Genomic DNA, 17,057 nt, shown 5'->3' with positions numbered 1-17,057 from the left:
AAAATCTTGGGCGGCCGCAAAGCATCTTGGGGCGGGCGCATGCTCAGATCACATTTTCGGCCGGGACGCGAGGAGAGACACAAGGTAAGTCTATGGATGCGTGCACCCGCATGCAGACACTGTGGGACAGGAAGTGCCAGCAAGCCCAGAGGAGTCAGCATTGGATCGGAGACCCGCCGCAGCGCTGGAGGGACAGATGAAAAGGACAAGAAAGAAGATCGGATTAAGAAACATCATTTAAGGTAAGTGCTGACATTAACATTGGGGGAGGGAAAAACATTTTTGACTATGTCACTTTAAGGGTCTGAATGTTCCAGAGAAGCGTAGCATGATTTTAACTGAGCTACACCGGCAATGGGCCCAGATAGGGTTTCTTCAGGAAACACACTTACCGAACTCTAGAGCCCCTGTGCTCCAAGATCATCGTTATCCTACAGCGTATCAGTTACTCGTCGGACAAGAAGTCACATGGGGTTTGCATCATCCTTTCTCAGTCAGTTCCGTGGACTCTGTTGGATGCGTATGCCGGAGAGGAGGGCAGGCTACTTATGGTCAAGGGGAAGATTGGGGCTCAAAAAGTCACCCTGGTCAATGTCTATATGCCCAACATAGGCCAGATTACCTTCCTGGATCGTATACTTGAACTGGTGGAGGACTTTAGGGAGGGCCATTTGATTGTGGGCGGAGACTTCAACTTGGTCTTGGACCCGCTCGTGGATTCATCGAGGTCCTCTACTTACCTCTCTTATGCAGCGTTAAAACATATGAAGAAGAGCCTCCATTTATTCCAACTGGTAGACGTCTGTTGGATTCATCATCCTAACGCTCGAGACCACTCTTTCTATTCCCACACCCACAGTACTTACACTCGCATCAACTTTTTTTTTTTAGTCCATCATAATTGTCCAACTTACGTTACCCACTCTGACATAGGGAGCATCTCGCTCTCTGGAGGTTGAGCGAGATTTACGTTCTTATTTTGACGTGAATAGCCCCTCTGCGTGCTCCCCATACATTGTGTGGGAGGCCCACAAAGCCTTTATAAGAGGGTTCCTCTTTACATCTATCAGAAGATATCGCTGCAGTGTTCCAAGACTACTACTATTTGACTCTTTACAACCTTCCCAATTCAACATCAGTCCCGGCCTTGTCCCTCCGCCAGCAACGCATCCGCCAATACTTAATCGATTGTGGCCTCCCTCAACTGCCAGAGGAAATATCCAATGTCCTTGAGGAACCCCTGACACTCTGTGAACTGGAAACTGCCATCAAAGGGACCCAAACAGGAAAAGCCCCAGGCCCAGATGGCTTCTCTCTTTCTTACTACAAAAAAATTATTCCACATCCTTAATCCATATTTGCTGTCTGCTTTAAACTCAGTCATATTGGGGGCTGGGCTACCTCGTGATTCCCTCACTGCCGACATAACAGCCCTTCCGAAATCTGATAAAAATCCCATGTTGTGCCCCAGTTATCGCCCCATCTCGCTCCTTAACGTAGACACCAAGTTGTTTGCTAAAATATTGTCACTCCGCCTAATTCCATATGTATCGTCATTGATTCATCCAGACCAATCAGGATTTGTCCCCCACCGAGAGGCGCGAGACAACACCAGAAGGGCACTTAGTCTGATCCATGCAGCGCAATCAGAGAACATGTCAGGTTTTCTTCTCTCCACGGATGTAGAGAAGGCATTCAACAGGGTCAATTGGTCTTTTATGTGCCTTACCTTGAAGCATATTGGGCTGGGACCTCACATGCTATCGTGGATAACATCTCTCTATTCGGTTCAGTAGGCGAGGGTGCGTGTCAACGGAATCCTATCTGACCCCTTTCAGATCTCTAATGGGACTAGACAGGGATGTCCCCTTTTGCCCCTCATATTTATATTGACCCTGGAACCCCTCCTATGCAGATCCCACCCTGACATCCAGGGCTACGTGACCAAGGATGGCCATCACAAGGTAGCCACCTATACGGACAAACCTATTTTTTCTTTCCTCTCCCGACATTTCCGTCCCCAATCTTTTTTTCCGCTTTGAGGCCATTTGGTGAGCTTCCTAACTTCCACATTAACGGCCAGATGTCAGAAGCTCTTAATTTACCGGGGGCTGTCATGACTAGGTTATAATATAATTTTTCGTTTTGATGGTCCCCTACGTCGATCAAATACCTTGGGGTTCTCTTACCTCGCATCCTATCGGAGGTGTTCCCCCTTAATTTCCCCCCCTTACTCCAAAAACCTAAGTCAGACCTCCAATGCTGGTCCCATCTGCCATTCTCTTGGACTTGCCGCTGCAATGTAATCAAGCAGAACAAACTTCGGCGCCTCTTGTATCCATTGCAGAATCTTCATATTTTTATCCTGCGGGCCTTCTGGGCCTTGGTCCAAGCAGTCATCACTAAATTTATCTGGTCGCAAAAGCCTGTTAGGATTAAACATTCTATCTTAAGACGACCCAAACGGGAGGGAGGCCTAGCCCTCCCGGATGTCTACTTTTACTATCTTGCAGTCCACCTATCACGCATATTGGACTGGCGTAGACACTCAAGGCATGGGTCTCATTGGAACAATCATTTTCTTTTATCCCATTATGTACCCTCCCATGGTGCGCTCACTCGATCACGGGACTCCTCTTGGCACACCCCACTATCGGCCCTACGTGGAGAGCCGCATGTGTAACCTTTGAGTCTAGGGGGATCTGTCTCCCCTTCCCACTTACGCCCGATCATCGGGACCCCTGACTTCCTGCCTGGCATCCAGGACCCCGTGTTTACTTGTCTGGGAGCGTGAGATAAATGTAGGGCTCTACATTTTCTCCACGTCTCGGCCTGGCCCTCTCACTCGGACCTCTCGTCTGATTCCAACTTGGCGGGGTTGGGATTCTGGAGAATAAGTTAACTATCACATTTCCTGTCCTCCCTTCTACCGCCAAATATGCTCGCTAGACTGCTGTCCATATTTGAATGTGAATGTAACGGAACAGGTCCACTGACAAAAACTCTTTCATTTAATTATCAACTATTGCTCCTCCCAGACCTCGACCAGTCCTTGCCCTTCCTTGAGGGGTGGGAACAGGACCTCAGGGCTCAATTCTCCCCCGTTCAGCGATTTCGGATTCTCCAGTAATCTCTGAAGTCCTCCATCAGTAACAGGTACCAGGAGATAGGTTATAAAATACTGACTAGGTGGTATAGAACCCCTCACAGGCTTCACTGAATCTTCCCTGATGCTTCGGACTCCTGCTGGCGCTGTGGCTCCTCTCCGGCTGACATGCTCCACGTGTTTTGGTCCTGCCCACGGTTGGAACATTTTTGGACCCAGATAAGAGACATTTTGCAATACTGTGTCATTGTTGTGTTGACATTTTCTATCTTTGTATGTTATATTTTAAAAATTGTTTAATAAAATCGGAATTTATTTAAAAAAAAAAGTGGAGAGCATGACCTGGCAGCAAAAGGGTTAAAGGTTTATGGGTTATGGATACAAGTATTCTGGTATACTAGGTAACGTTATCTTTCCTGCATGAGTGCATAAAAAGTACCCACTCTGACACTTGTACAGACAAGGCCTATAGGGAAAGAACTATGAGGGTTATTTATTAAAGAACCGAAAGATCCAGCCATAGCCTCGGCTGATTCTGCTCACTTCAGCTGTCGGAGTCCTTTGGTACAGGGCTGCTGTACGGGCTATTCACAATAGCCTGTATAACAGCCGAGCCAAACGCATATGCTTTGGCTCTACTGAGCCGTAGTGAAGGCTGAAGCAGGGAGAACGGTCTGCCATTTTTGGGGGGTTTTTTTAATGAAGGACTTGTCAAAAATCCTTTGTTGTGTTTTTATTTCAATTAAAGGATTGTTTTAATTAAAGTTTGGTCTTTTTATTTAACCCTTTAGTGAATGGTTGAGGTACAAGTACCCCTTACTCATTCACAAAGGGGGGCGCACCTGGGTTTATTAAAGGGGTACCCGATGCAAATAAGTCCCCTGCTCGCAGACCCCCACAACCAACGCCACAGGGCTTGTGGGGAAGAGGCCATTGTCCCCATAGGCACGGGGACGAGGCGTTTTTCCAAGGGTGACCCTGGAAAAGCACCCTCCCAGTGCCGGGGGCATGGGGTCTAGTATGGCAGGGAGGGGGGCACTCGCTCGCCCCCCACCCTTTGTTTTTCCCCCATTTTTGGGAGTGGGGTTCCTCCTTAAAATTTCTACCAGATCTAAAGGGCCTGGTATGACTTTCGGCATTCGGCTATTCACTCACTGCCAGCGAATGAACTGCCGGAGTTTCGGCTCAGCATTTCTGCCCTGCCGCACATGCTCAGCATGTGCGGCTCACCAAAGCCAGCGATGTACGGCTGATTGTAGCCGATGTACAGGTGAAATCAGCCCTACGAAGCCGAAGCGAATAGCAGAACGCTGTTCAGCTCAGTTCACTTTGGCTCGGTGTTAATCACTCGGCTGCCTTTGTCAGCTTAGTGAAAAACCCTCTAAATGTTTTCAGCGGAAGGTTGCACTAAGCAGTGTCCTGTACCTGGATTTGCTGCATTGCTCATTATTCTGATAAGTCTTTCCACTAAGACATGGTTGTAAGTACGGTCCTCTTTTGCTGGCTGCAAACAGAGCTGGATTTTCTCAAGTTTAGAGGGCTTTATTCCTGCAAACAAAAAAAGAAAGACAACACTGATAAACAGGGTGTTTTATTTATTATCAGGACTGGCTTTGTTAGTTCTTATAACATAAAGTTCTATATCAAATTATGTTCCCTATTCTTATCAAGAAGTAAGCCATGCAATTTATACTTGTTTGACTTGAGAACTATGGAGTATCCTCTTTTTGCCATAGTTCTCTTTAGGGCCACGGGGGGACATATACTAACATCCTCCTGTGACCCAAAACGTAATATACTGTCGAGATCCACCCCGCTTGATGATTGACAGCGGGCTCCCCCGTCTGTTCCACCAGTCAGCGCTGGAGGATCGGAGAAGGGGGAATCCCTGCATGGAGCGGTGACAGTCTCCGCTCTCTACAGGGAGATGATCGGGAAGTGAGCGAGCGGTGGTATGTTTTTGCTCACTTCCCGATCAATAGAACCGATGTGTGACAGTTTCAATGTCATGCGTTGGCTCCAACTATGGGGATGAGTGTAATTCACTCACCCCATAGTTCTCTTTTAAGGATTCCCAGTCAGTTGGGGTTTTTTTTGCATGTTAGTAAAAGAACTTCAAGTATTCTAAGTTAAAAATCAGTAAACTCAGTGAAGCGTTTCTAAGGAACACCTGTTAACCCTTTCTCAGACATAAAACAAATGTTTCCAGCTGGCCAAGTCAGTATGCCTTACTTCGGTGGCATTCACACTCTTCTGCTATAAGCTCATGGTCTCCTCTGCATGCATTGGCAGATACAGTGGGGATCAGAAGGGACAAAGAGCGGAGCATGCTGACAGCAGATAGGATTGAGCTACAGGTGGAGAGGATACAGTGACAGACGAGGGGCAGATTCAGGAAGATGAACAGAGGTTTGGTAAATATGTATCATATTTACCGCTCCTTCACTTTACTGTACAAACACTGTATTGATCACCCCTGTGTTCATTCATAACTGAGGAGATGGCAAACATTTACTATCTCCACAGTTATGAATAAACCGGAAGCACTCAACAACTGTGGGTAACTATGGGCATAGGGTTCTGTTTATGGAGGTTATTCTATTTTTTTTCTTCTATAGGCTAACCTCAATTGACAACTATGTAATACAGATCACTTCCTGTCCATGTATAACTGGGAAGATTGTAAACATAATATCTGCTCAAATTGTGAATGGACAGGAAGCCTCTGTACTGAGTGTTTCCTGTTCAGTAAGTGCTGGGGCTGCAGAGAAGCAGACTGAGGACTTTGTGTCCTCAACCTCTTTTGCTATCTCAAAAGGGAAATAAAATATCAGCGGTCTTTTTAGATATTTGTATACTTAAATATATTATATATTTCTATACAGTTGGTTATTACGATACATCACAGTGCTTGATTTTTTTTTTCTTTTTTTGAGAGAACATGCAATCTATAAAACGTACGGCAAATACCCATGAGCAAATTACCATTTACATCAAAACAGAAAAATTTAGTCCAGTTTCACAGTGCACATACACATCCATACAACTTATGATGTGTGTTCCAATCCAAATGTGTATTTGTGAAATCATATGATTCAAAATTACTCCACTACCGAATGATTGCTACCACATGATCGTCCACTGGAATGCTTAACACCTTAAATTCACACCTTCACAAAAGGTCTGATATTGCTGTTCCCCCTTTGTTGTATTGAGACCAGGTGGGGATCTGCTAGTTGTAACTCTCCTGTCCATCTACATCTGTTCTTTAAAATATACAATGCCATATGAAATCAGCGCACAATGAGAAAAAAAATACAGACCATATTGCACACCATAATAAAATGATAAATGTTTTATTTTATTTCAATTGTTTTTATTGATTATTATTTTTCGTATGTTAAAGTAAAGAACAAGAAACTAGGTCCATTCCAGAAAAAAGGTATAACCAAATAAATAAAGAAAGCCAAAACAATCATATTTACAATATAAAAGAAAGGTCAAAGAGCATAGCATCTCATATCATCGATCACAAAGAGCATAGGATGTCATTGGGGAGGTAGAGCAGGCTGAGACCATAGAAACCAAGAGTTCCATTTTCTAAAGAAGTTTGCCAGTGTGTTATTGCGTAAAGCTAGTAGGCGCTCATATTCACAGTGGAGTTGTAATATTTGCAGAGTTTCTGAGGTGTTGACAGCTATCGAACTCTTCTAATGCCTGGCTATTGTCAGTTTGGCTGCTAGAAGAATATGTATCACAATAAATCGAAGATGGACAGAATAAGTATCAATATCAATAAGTATCAATTCCTAGATGTAGTAGAGCTAAACTAGGTGTAGGGATATAGAACTAGTCAGTAACAGCCGCTATCATTTGGAAAATATTGTTCCAAAAACTAGTAAGAGAGTTGTAAGACCATTGAGTGTGGATCAAAGTGCCCGTGTGTCCACAACCCCTCCAGCACCCCAAGGAAGTGTTTGGGGACATTTTGGCCAAGCATTAGGGAGTTAAATACCAGCGAAGCAGAGTTTTCTGTGCCAGTTCCCACATGTCCACACTCTTAGAGGCGCTGTAAGTCTCCTTAAAGGTAAGTATCCTTTGGGACTCCCGTTCCCAGGCCAAAATAGCAGTGTTTTTAACAAAGTTTAGTTTCTCTTAAAGAAGAGAGTAAAAGAGTGATATTCCCTTGGAATGCGATGAAGAGGACATATAGTAGGAAATTACTTTAATGGGGAGTTTAATGAACAGTGATTTGTTATACATTAGGAGGTGAGCTATTTGGAGATATTTATAGTATTCTCTACTAGGAAGATGGAATTGGGTAGATAGCACAGGAAATGGTTTGATGGAGCGGCCTTCCACAATGTCCTGTAAAGTTTGGATGCCACGGTATTCCCAAGATTGTAATGAAAGAAAAGGAATTAGAAGTTCCAGTGAGGACAATCGTATAGCAACGTGTTTTAGAGGGGAATGGGAGAACTTAGTTGAGATTAATGTTCGCCAGGCCCGGACGGATGCCTGAATAGGGGGCGATAAATCTGTTGTGGGAACAGATTCCCACAATCGGTACAATAGGTAGCTGCGTAGATCTTTGCCAGGAACAAAAGCATGTTGAATATAAAGCCACTGTTTATCAGTAGAAGATAGGAAACAACTTCTAAGGTGCGTTAATATAGCAGCCATATAGTAGTTTTTAAAAACGATATAACCCATGCCACCCATAGATCTGTGTTTGATAAGTATTGAGTGGGAACTTCGGGCCCTTCCATGTTGCCAGATAAAATCTTTGAGGCAAGATTGGAGGGATTGAAAATACCACTGGGGAATAGTAATAGGGAGCGTGCAAAAGAGGTACAAGATTTGGGGTAAAATTATAATTTTAAATGAGGCCAGTCCTGTGCACCACGACAGTGTATGGTAACCCAAATTTATTCATTCCTGTTTTAGTTTGTCTAAAAAGGGAGGAAAAATTGAGGAAGAATAGGTCAGGAAGAGAGCTAGTGAGAGTAATTCCTGAAGTAGACCAGCGGTATGAAGTTTAGGCTTTTAGGGATTATAGGGTCTCAACCTATAGTCCCAAGTCCAACATCTAGGATTTAGCATTATTCACCTTGTAATAGGACACATGAGCAAATGAATGTATAGCACGGGAGACTTCAGCCAAAGAAGACACTAGCTTTGTGAGCATAAGGTCGTCATCTGAAAACAAGTTGATGTTATGGGGTTGTTGTGCAATAGTAAAGCCTGATATTAAGGTGCTCAACCTAATCCCCTCTGCAATTAAATATCGGGGGCGAAAGGGGGCAGCCCTGACGGGTCCCATTCGTAATGGGAAATGGTCGAGATAGAGTGCCAGATGTAAAAACTTGGGAAGATGGGCAAGAGAAGAGAGCTATAATTGCAGAAAAGATAGGGCCCGCAAATCCATATTAAGCCAAGGCATGTTGCAGGTATGTCCAGTGAACTCATGCAAACGCCTTCTCCACATCCAATGCTAGAAACGGAGAAGGCGTTCCAGGAGGTCTATGCATGATGAATAATATTAAAGGAGAACTATGGGGTCAGTGATTTTCCCCATAGTTCTCCTTAGGGTAACGGGAGGACACAAACCAGCTTCCTCCCGTTACCCTAAGCTCAGTATACCGCGAGGTACAGCTCGTGGTATACTGAGACGCTGCAGCCGGAGCGGATCCCGACGTAGATGACGGGATCCGCCCAGCTGCGTGAGTGACAGCTGGCTCTGCCTATCTAGAGGCAGAGCCAGCTGTACCCGCCCCCTCCCCCATCAGTTCCACCAGTCAGCGCTGGCAGATCGGAGCAGGGAGAGGGGAATCCAGCCCCTCCCCCTGTCATGGCAGAAAACCGTGACAGGATCGAGAGGGGAGCGAACCTGGTATGTGTTCGCTCACCTCCCGATCTACTGAGCCGACCTGTGACAGTCTCATTGTCACAGGTCGGCTAGAACTATGAGGTGAGTGGAAATCACTCATCTCATAGTTCTCCTTTAAGTACCATTCTAGTAGTGTCAGCGGCTTCTGGGCCTTTAGTAAAACCCCTCTGATCCAGATTAATAAAAGTTGGGATTATATCAGCCAAACGGTGAGCTATCAATTTAGCGTATATCTTAAGATCACAATTTAAGAGCAAGATAGGGCGAAAGTTTTAGTGAGAATACAGTGGCTTGCCTGGTTTATGTAAGGTTACAATTAACATCTTTAACATTTCTGATGGAAAAGTAACAGCGGCAGCAGCAGTGTCGAACACCTTCAACAAGTAAGGACCCAGGATATCGTGGAAGGATTGACAGTATTCGTTTGAAAACCCATAAGGGCCAGGAGATTTATTGTGTGGGATAGATTTACTGATATGTTTCAGTTCAGATAAGGTAAATGGGGCATTTATTTTATCAAGCTGAGATTGGGTGAGAGCTGGCAATTTTATAGTAGCCAAAAACGAGGACATGCCAGAATCTGTGGGTTGGGGAACAGAGGAATCATCCTTCAAATTATATAGGTCACTATAGTAAGAGTTAAATGAGTCAGCAATGTCTTGAGGATCCCAAACTTTATGGTTAGAAACTGGGTGGTAGAGATACAGTATTTTGGACAAGATTTGGGCTTGTTTAAGTAAAAGTTGGCTTTAAGTTTAAAAGAGTAAATATCAAATTGTAACACAAGGAATGTTCTAAGTTTAAATCTCAGCTTAGTCAGAGAGGAGGAAATAACAGGTGTGGGAAGGGATTTGTTTTGGGATTCTAAAGAACGAATTGGGGTAGAAGGTGGTCGACTCTCTGCTTACCTTGTCTTCTTGCTCTAGCTCCAAGTTGCCTAAGAAGCCCTTGGATGTAGGCTTTGTGGGCATTCCATAGAATTAATGAATCAGGTGAGCATAGAGCACTGAGATCAAAGAATTCCTGTAGGCTGTCCTTAATCCTCTTAAAATTCTGGGGGATGCGAAGAAGGGAGACGTTGTTGCGCCAGACATAGGACAATGAGGGAGGAAAGCCTTCTGATGAATGGTAATCGGAGCGTGGTCTGACCACGTAATATCATGAATGGAGGATTGTAGAACTTTAGAAAGAAGTTGCCAGTCCATAATTAATAAGTCTATCCTGGAGTAGTCAAATGAAAGGTGAAGTCTTTTTCAGAGGCGGGTTGACATCTCAAAACGTCAAATAGATTCTCTTTAAGGAGAAATGATTGCAGAGATGGAAGGTTACAATTGATGGGTGGAGTGGAATCTAGGCATCTATCCGGTACAAGGTTGAAGTCTCCAGAGACAAGCAGAGAACCTTGTTGTTTTTAAAAAGCTTGTTCAAGAAGCAGATTTGATGTATAAGTGGACAATGGTGTAGAGTTCAGAGTTAATAGAGCAGATCAGAATGATGTATCGTCCAGAGACGTCAATGACAGTTTCCAGAAGTGAAAAAGACAGAGTTTTTTATGGCAGCCATTACTCCTGTTTTTTTTTCTGTGGGCCGTTAGCATAAAGGATGTTGGTAAATAATCTGTGAGAGCATGGGGGAGCTTGAGTAGAGCTAAAGTGGGTTTCCTGGATACACAGTACATCAACTCCTAGGAACAAAGCTTCTTTCCATAGTGAGCAACGTTTTGCTGGGTGGTTGAAGCCTTTCACGTTGAGAGAAAGTAGAGTAACACCCATTAATCTGGTAGGTTCATTTCGAAGGAGTAGTGGATATAGTAAACAAATTTGGGAGTATGGAAGTAATGCAGTATTCGCAGAACTCTGGGATTCTTAGAAGGAGACACGTGTATATGTCGTCTTGGCAGAGAGAAGAAAAGTAGAAAAACAGAATAACAAATCAAAACAAAAAGAAAAACAAGTCTATATAAAAAATAATGTTCCAAAAATGGAGCAGAGGGCAGTATGAATTACTGCTTGGCAAATGGGGGGTATTGCATATGGCCAATATAGTTAACAGATCCGAGGACAATAAGGCCCGTGCATCAGTAGTACGTCACTACACTTTTGGGTTTTCCCTTTCGTGCCACAAGTCTCCAATCTTCGTCACGATAATCCAGTGTGGAATGTTCCTTGTGAGGGGACAGGGAAGCTGGGAGTATGCCCCATTGGCGCAGCAAGTCTAAACCTTGATCCAGGGAGACTATGGTGTAAATGGTATTCTCAACTGAAAGCAAGAGTTTAGTCGGGAACCCCCATTTGTAGGCAATTTTATGATTTCTGTGGGCTTTTGTTATCGGCAGGAGTTTCCTTCTGAGTGAAAAGGTATGTTGTGAGAGAACATCATATAGTTAGAGTTTTGCATACTCTGCCAGCAAAGGAGAGGTTCTGGCAGCTCTCATCAACTGATCCTCGAAGAAGTAGAAGTGCATACGCGTGAGGGTGTCACGAGGGAGAATTTTAGGAAGATGTGACTATTTAGGCAATCAGTGTATACGATTTATAATGAGGTCAGAGTCAGAAAGTTCAGGAAGAATAGCCCAGAATAGAGCTTGCACATAGCAAGTCAATTCAAGTTGTTGAACTGAATCAGGAATACCCCTAATCTTTAGGTTGTTGTGTCGTGTGCAATCTTCGAGGTCAGCCATTGTGGACTGGAGGCAGGCAATATCGTCTTCTCTATCATTGTGGGAGTCAACAAGATTATTGAGCGTGGATGTGAAGTCACCCATTTTTTCCTCAATGTGTGAAACCCTGTCTCCCACCTCTTTAACATCATCTTTAAATTGTCTGATAAGTGATTGCATAATGTTTGCTGTGTATTTGCGGCCTGTCGTTGGCTCGAGCAGGGAGTTCTGTTTCAGGCAGCCATCTCAGTCAAGCGTCGGCCACGCCCCCAAAACGTTTTATTTATAATTCTACTTACATATAAGCAAGACGTATCCAACTGGATCAGCCACTTATGTACACTGATCTTCCTCAGGCTGATCCATCTCGTCTCTGCTTCACAAGCTCTGCCCTACGAGTGTTACTTCCAGATTGACTTAGTCAATTGACGGTTGCTAATTGACAGGGAGTTAAAACTAGCAGATCCTGATAAGGGTATATCCTTGCCTGATCTCAATACAACAAAGGGGGACAGCGGTATCAGACCTTTCAATATCCTTTCCATTCCAATAAGCGGTCACGTGCTGGCAATCAATCATTCTGTGGGATAATTTTGGATCACATTTCACAAATACACATTTGGATTGGAGCATACATAAGACGTTGTATGGACTTCATATACAGTATGTACAGTATATGCACTGTAAAACTGGACTAAATTATTCTGTTTTGATGTATATGGTATTTAGAACATAGTTATTAGCTGTAAGTTTTATAGATAGAACTAGAGATGCTCCGATACCGATACAAGCATCGGTATGGGCGGCAATACCGAGTATTTGCATGAGTACTCATACAAATACTCCGATACAAAAAACGAGTACATGTGCCGCGTCCGCCATCTTCAAGGACCCGAAACCGCCGCACACAGGACCTCCATAGCGTCTTCAATTAAACAAGATGGCCGCAAACTCCTCCTCCAAGTCCTCAGTCATCTGCTCCATTCTGACCTCTTCTCCCGCTGATTGGCCGATTGGATGATTGACAGGCTTCCTCACCAGTCAGGAGTGACTGGTGAGGAAGCCTGTCATCATCCAATCGGCCAATCAGCGGGAGAAGAGGTCAAAATGGAGCAGATGACTAGGCTGTGACACGGAGTGGCTGAAGTAGACGGAGAAGACGACACAGCAGGTTAGTACTTCAGCACTGCATGGGGGCTGGGCACAAAAATGCTGTTTAAATACATATAATATTTAAAAAAAGACATTAAAGAAATAACTATGTAGATATTGCTAACTAAGGCTTGTATCCCCCTAGTGGGGAAAATAGATGAGCACATGTCCAGACGGCAGACCAGAACACTGTATAGTGTGGCACAGCTATATCCAATTCTGCATACCTGGCTTTATATTATTAAAAAATGTAATAATAATATAAAGCCAGTTATACAGAATTGGATATAGCTGTGCCACACAATACAGTGTTCTGGAGTCTGGACATGTGCTCATCTATTTTCCTTACTATGGGGATACAAGCCTTAGTTAGCAATAGCATGATCTAAATATTAATTTCATTATTCAATGTCTTTTTTTATATATTATAAATGTTATAATATAAAAAAAAGACATTGAATAATGAAATGAACTGAATATTTAGATCATGTCATTGCTAACCAGGGCTTGTATCCCCCTAATGGGGAAAATAGATGAGCACATGTCCAGACTCCAGAACAGTGTATTATTGTATAGTTTGGCACAGCTATATTCAATTCTGCATACCTGGCTTTATAGGTATATAATATAAAGCCAGGTATGCAGAATTGGATATAGCTGTGCCACACTGGACATGTGCTCATCTATTTTCCCCACTATGGGGATACAAGCCTTAGTTAGCAATGGCATGGTAAATATTCATTTCATGTTCATGTTGTTCATAATATTAAGAAACTGACCTAAAATCATGATTTTGTATTGCTTTAGAGAAAATGTGACCTGTCCCTTTAAGAAAATGTATTGGTAATTGGTATCGGCGAGTACTTGAAAAAAAGTATCGGTACTCGTACTCGGTCTTGTGGTATCGGAGCATCCCTAGATAGAACCTTTTTCAAACAGTTATAATGGCTTTCCCTAGCGATCAATTGCTTTCTATACAAGTAGAATATACCTGATTTAGGCCAGGTTCACACCTGGGCGATCCGTGACCGCGCAGCAATTGTGTACAAAACCATGTGGATGGCCGCACGGTCACAGAGTTGCATACCACCGCTGATCGCGCTGGCGGTACCATTATTTTCTAATGGCAGCCCAGTCACGCCAGGCAGATTGTGCAGTTTCCCCCCGTGGTGATGTCGGCGTAATCACGCACAATTGCGGTTGAAAATAAAATGTGAGTCATGAAAAAAGCTACATGTACCGTTATCAGAAAGCCAGAGCCAATGGTCAAGTGTCGCCGTCTGCGCATGCACCTGTTGCGGACCATAGAGCCGTAATACAAACGGCGTCTCTGCATAGACGTGTTCGCGTACGTGCGCACAGGACATGTCATTTGAGCAATTGGCGCCAACTGGGCTATAAAGGCTGTGTGCAGATATCCTCCTATGCTGTCAGATTGTCAGCTTCCCTGTATCCTGTGTTCCTGTATTCTTTCATCCTGATTACCCGTTACTGACCCGGCTTGGACGACCTTCTGCTGTTTGTCTGTTCCCTGAAGACCCCGGCTTGTTCTTGACCTTGATTCTGCCTCACCCCTGATACTGCGTTGCCAGCTCCTTGATGACCTCAGCCTGTCTTGACGATCCTTCTGCCTTGTGCTTTGCCTCAGTGAGCATCCGTATCCAGCTTTCTCAGCTTGTCTGATGTGGAGTCTCCTTGATCCACTCCAGTGGCGTAACTGCATTTAGCCGAAAGTGGCATTTTCGGCCCGCGCCCCCCCTTCACTATTCGCCCGGGGCCCGCGCCCCTGCTGCCCCCCCCCGGTTGTTACGCCACTGATCCACTCTACTGTGCATCTATATCCTGCTTCCTGCCCGGATCTACGAACACAACGCACTCATCACCCTTTGGCACCCTTGCCCCTCTGTGCCCCGGCACCCCTGTACCCAATCCAGGTGCTCCGGGACCGGAGTTGTGAGAGAGGCCGCCCTCGTCAACTCAGACTCCTCCAAGGTACGTGACAACCCTTTTTCAGCGATTGCTGTGCTGATGTAACTCTATTGAAATCAATGGGGCCGCACGGCAAACACACACGATCGTGTGTGCCAGGATCGCCCAAGTCGTCACCAGCCCTCAGCCTCACAAGAGACCACATTTTCTAAACGTATCATTTGTTCTATATGTACTGTACAACTCACTTCCTGAACTGTTTGTGCTGCCTATATACACCCCTTACACACCCTTATATACACTCTTCCAAAACCTGAAACATAAGTTACTCAGAGATTAATGTGAAATAAACACAGCAGGATAAGTACAATGACTTAAAGGGTCCCTCTACTCTAGCTCTTACACATTAGAACTGTCAGCCTGATTTAAAATGTCTACTGGTCAATGTGGGAAGATGCACAGTTTAACCACTTGAGTACTGGCCATTATATACTCCCACATTACCAGGCTGTTTTTCAGTTTTCAGTGCTGTGAAAGATTGACAAATTACTCATAAATAGTGTACCTAAATTAATTTTGTCATTGAGACAGATTTTGTTGTTGTTTTGTTTTACTATATAATGTGGAAAAAATTCCCTCACTTTGTGTTATGAAACGTCAAATAAATAGTCTTTGTTAATTAATTTAGACCAGCATGTATTCTATAGGTGGGTGTGGCAGTGTGTTGAAACAACAATTTTGTAAAGATATCAGCAGTTGGGGGGTGCATGGCCAGCCGCAGATGTAGACAAATAAACCTGTAAGAGCTCTGGCAATTATTCCTACTGTTATCCTGACCACCCCCTTCTACAGCTGTGTGGCTCCTATCTGCGGGCTAAGCTACAGTACAGTGCCCCTCAACACAGTGCCCCGGCAACCAATAGTTCCAGCCTCCACTCTCCTGCACCAGCTCAGCCCGCAAGATGGCAGCAGCTCCACGGTGGCCCGAGCAGCACAGGACTAGCTATGGGAGGAGGAGCCAGCCACTCGCCCAGAAAGGTATGCGAGGCATCCCAATCTAGAAAGTGACAGTGCTCCACGATCACTGCCCCAGTCTCTTCCTTCAGCAGATCTGACTGTCCATTACAGGGCCAGGTTTTGTGAATCACAGGATGAGGAAATGTGTGGGGGCATGGTGGCCGATTCTCGTTGCACCAAGCCTCCCTAATTCTAATGCACTGTGGCCAGATAGTGGAGATGGGGGTGGACCTCAGAGCCTACGCTGCATGATGTGCTGTCAGCCGCAAAGAACTGCAACGCTTCAGTATCTAATCTCACGGATCAAGTACAGGGTCTTCGTACTGATTTCTCCCTGCTGCGTCATGACCTACAGAAACTCCATGAATGTGTGGAAAGTACTTCTGCAGTGAAAAGCCAGGTGAGCGAGATCAAGGATGCGCTACATCCTCTTAGCTCTGACATTAAATCTGTGTTTCATCGTTTGGAGAAACAGCTCCAGCAAGCTGAAGCTTTTGAAAAACATCTCTGTCGCAATAATCTCTGCTTGGTGGGCCTCCCAGAGTGGGTGGAAGGTAACAAGCCAGGGAACTTTGCAGAACAATGGTTGATAGATACCACTGGCAAGGAACATTTGTCGCTGTCAAAGCAGATGTCTTCTCCTGCTCAGCCAGAAAATGCTCATCTATCAAGCCATGCTCTATCCTGACCATATTCTTTCGTTCTGTTGTGGCCCGATCTCAGGGATTAGAAGGAAATGGCCACCTTGGATCCCGACAGTTATTGTTTCTGTTTCGTATGCAGTTTTTCTTGTTTGTGTTTTGTCGTTTCCACAGCCATTCTGCATGATTAATGTTTGGTTCTTTAAACAGCTTTGTGGACTACTCATTTGAATGATGGAACTGTTTGCTGGAATTCCTTTACATCTTTTCTGAATCAATCTTGGCTCATTTGCCAGTTTCACATATTTATCCATACTTCATGTCCAGGACTAACATGAGCCTTATTTAATGGAATGTGCTGGGCATGAATGACCCATTAAAAAGATGCATTGTTTTTGATATAGTTAATGCCTCCAGACCCTTCCTAATCTGTTTGGAGGAGACGCAAGCCATTGCATGCATTTTCTTGGTAGCGGCTGTATCCAGACCTCTTATCATTCTGTATATTCTTCGTACACAAGGGGAGTTTCTGTTCTGATCTGCAGGGGCACTGTGTTCTCCTGTATTCAAACTGAAATCGATAGAAATGTTTTTTTTTTGCCAGTGTTTACATACACACCCCCCCCCCCCCCCCTTTGTCTCTAAATTTTTGGTTTTTCATAC

At 44.4% G+C, this 17,057-nt stretch overlaps 1 protein-coding gene across 1 annotated transcript in view; it reads right to left on the bottom strand.

The window, feature by feature from the left end:
* LOC108799738 (protein CLEC16A-like) overlaps positions 1 to 17,057 on the bottom strand; it is a gene marked incomplete at its 3' end in the record, with an annotated part of 284,697 nt that overhangs the window by 165,449 nt on the left and 102,191 nt on the right. The window contains exon 12 of the mRNA XM_018571638.1: positions 4,532 to 4,654. Within this exon, the coding sequence (XP_018427140.1) occupies positions 4,532 to 4,654 (123 nt within the window). The remainder of the gene's footprint in view (positions 1 to 4,531; positions 4,655 to 17,057) is intronic.

The sequence above is a fragment of the Nanorana parkeri genome, unplaced genomic scaffold (assembly GCF_000935625.1).
Source record: "Nanorana parkeri isolate BGI_ZX_2015 unplaced genomic scaffold, ASM93562v1 scaffold1797, whole genome shotgun sequence".
Classification (NCBI taxonomy): domain Eukaryota; kingdom Metazoa; phylum Chordata; class Amphibia; order Anura; family Dicroglossidae; genus Nanorana; species Nanorana parkeri.
This window is presented reverse-complemented; position numbering and strand designations above follow the sequence as displayed.